The sequence below is a fragment of the Fulmarus glacialis genome, unplaced genomic scaffold (genome assembly GCF_000690835.1).
Source record: "Fulmarus glacialis isolate BGI_N327 unplaced genomic scaffold, ASM69083v1 scaffold22880, whole genome shotgun sequence".
In the NCBI taxonomy this organism is placed as follows: Eukaryota; Metazoa; Chordata; class Aves; order Procellariiformes; family Procellariidae; genus Fulmarus; species Fulmarus glacialis.
This window is the reverse complement of record NW_009189884.1, coordinates 10,520-13,296: the sequence shown is the minus strand read 5'-3', so window position 1 is coordinate 13,296 and position 2,777 is coordinate 10,520. Positions and strand designations below refer to the sequence as shown.

At 37.0% G+C, this 2,777-nt stretch overlaps 1 protein-coding gene across 1 annotated transcript in view; it reads right to left on the bottom strand.

Annotated features, from left to right (window-relative positions):
• Positions 1-1,768, bottom strand: part of PIK3C2A (phosphatidylinositol-4-phosphate 3-kinase, catalytic subunit type 2 alpha) — a 40,650-nt gene extending 38,882 nt beyond the window's left edge. Inside the window, exon 1 of the mRNA XM_009583826.1 lies at positions 597-1,768. Within this exon, the coding sequence (XP_009582121.1) occupies positions 597-1,706 (1,110 nt within the window). The 5' untranslated portion in view covers positions 1,707-1,768. The remainder of the gene's footprint in view (positions 1-596) is intronic.
• Between the last annotated feature and the right edge of the window lie 1,009 nt (positions 1,769-2,777).

Below are 2,777 nucleotides of genomic sequence, written 5' to 3'. Positions count from 1 at the left end.
CATTCCTGCACAGAAGGAAAGATTTCCACCTACGAAAGAGAATTATAGTGGTACTGTGAAAGACTGCAAGTGATACTGGGAGAGCAGAAAAGAGTTTTGACTATGCCACCTTTCTATCCTACTTTTTTTTTTTTTTTAAAGCTGACAGGTTCAAATATAAGGCAAAAAAATGATTTTTTCAAAATCTGAGATAAAGGCTGCTCAAATAAAGCTTTCAGTGTCTAACTCGCCATCTTCTTATTTTGTAGTATCATGTCAATTGCTCATTAATTTAAATATTTATCAATATGATTTAAGTACTAATTGTTCTAAAGATTATTTCTTTTTGTGGTATGTTGAAAAACAGCTGTTGTTGAATTTCCTCAGTAAATGTGGAAAGATTACACAATGCCAGCATTACTTTGGGATTTAATTCAGTAGTAACATTCAATTTTCTGAATACCACTAATACACACATACGCCAGTAACATCACATTATTTGGACACTGCTCAAGCCAAGTAATATTTAACAAACAAATCCAGACCTTAAAGTGTCTTTAAATACTGTGATTAATCTTTACTATTATACTGCAATTTAAAAGTACTGATTTACATACCTGTGATGTTTGGCCCTGTAACTTTGCAAGTTGAGCTGTTCGCATGTTTAAGGACTGGCTCCTTGTAACTGTTGCTCCAGAAGATTTCCCATTAACTTTTCTTTCCAGATGACAAGTTACTAACAGCTTTTCTTCTAACAGCACAGCATCCCATGGATCCTCAGTTGTTATACTTGAAGCCCTCTCTCCATCATTCTCTGCCATATTTAAAGTCTCCACACTATCCACTTTTGGTTTACTTAGGGGATCCAAATCTAACCAATCAAATTTACTAACATCCCCGCAGCTTTCCGAGGCTGGTAGGTTAGAAACTGCAGACTTTATAGCAGTCATTTCTAAGTCCGTGCTTGACTTCCCATTTTTCAGAAATTCTGAGGTGCTTGCAATTTTGTCAAATACTTTTGCCATTTCTGGTGTAAGTACTGGGGGATATATAGGTAGGCTTCCTCGTGGATGGAAAGGTGTAGTAGCTGCCAATGGGTATGAAATGTATTGCGACTGTCTTGGAAGACCAAGATAAATAGGTTCTCTAGAGTGATAGGAGGACATATTTGGATGGAATCCATTTTGAAATATACTAGTCTGTTTTGTGTAAGAAGCTGAGGGGTAAATAGGAGGTAAAGTGCATGTCACAGGTGCTGGTATCCCAGGCGTCCACTGTCTTCTCTGACCCGTAGGCCCAAGATAAAATTGTGAAGACACAGATGGGCTCAAAATAGGACTCGCTGGTAACATAGGTACTTTACTAGATTCAAAACTGTCATCCAGCAGTAGTTTCTCTAGTTCAGCATGAGTAAGCTTCTCTATGTCAATGGTACTTAGTTTATCTTCCATGCTCTTGGCATCAGACTCTGGAAACACCATGAGATCATGGTCCTCTTTGTTATGAGTCTGTGCTTTTTGTCTGGTGCTGCTTAAAGAATGAAAAGTTTGTTTATTACCAGCTACACCTCTTTCTTTCTGCATCTTAGCTAATGCCTCAGCTTCCATCTGCAACGCCTCCTCTTTGTCCACATCTTTTGACCTGGTGGCTGCCAAAGAAGGTGAGGAGCGTTGTTTAAATCCATTGCTACTGGATATCTGGGCCATACCGCAAGAGCGGATGTCCATTTAAAGAAGCAACACTTCCCTTGTACTGGTTGTCCACCCTTGGCTTCGGAATAGATTTAGCAGATCTGAAAAGGAAACGAAACATTAGAAACACGTAAAAGAAATCATACATTGAGAACTACTAAGTCATACATCACCAACCGACAAGGTTGCACATGCCCTTCAGAAACCCAGGACATAAAGTGTTAGAGACCAAGTTGTTTTTTGGGTTTGGTTTTTTTTTTTTTTTTTTTTTTTTTAAGTCAAACTTAAGAAGAGAAGCCACACAGCTAAATTCACAGCCTTTGAGTTATGTGAGACCCATTTATTTTTCTTACTACTACTTACCAGTAGGTAGAGTTAAGTACTTGGTTTCTTTTTGCACCACTAAACCGAAGACACAGAAAAGCTACATTCAGGTACCTGTTTTCAGATTTGCACAATTTTACACACTTAGCCAGGTTCAATTTCAATCTCAGAAGTGGAAATCGTTCTAAAGACTATACATATATCTAGCATTGATAAAGCACATTACCAAGAGGAATTCCAGTTTACTTCCAAATATTAAAAAAAACATAGACCTATCAAACTGCTGTACCATGATTATGTTGGTCATAATGATGCTGAAGGACCTCCCTTCCTTTGGAAAATATCATTGTACTTTACCCTCTTAACAAGAGAAATAATGGTTATGAAATGCTATTTCTTGGACAAGCAAAATAAGTGATTTAAATACAGCTGCTCATTAAGTAATCCCTTTAACAGCCCCTTAAAAGAAATGTCATTCACTACTATGTAAGGGAAGAAACTCTGAAAGGTCACTTTTGCTTAAGGCCACCACCAAGAAAATGACATCTTACATTTTTTCAATTCTAATCTTGTGCTCAGCACTATTATACAACTTCCCATATTCACGATATCTATGCCTCTTTATTAAAATAATCTTACAAGAGATTACCACAAGAACTATGTTATTTTTCAATATTATTTCTACTTTATTCTACAGCTTTTACAGACAGGTTAGAGTTGAGTCCAGGAAAGAAGATGTCTTCCAGCAACAGCTAGTATGCATATCAAGAAACAAGATAAAAA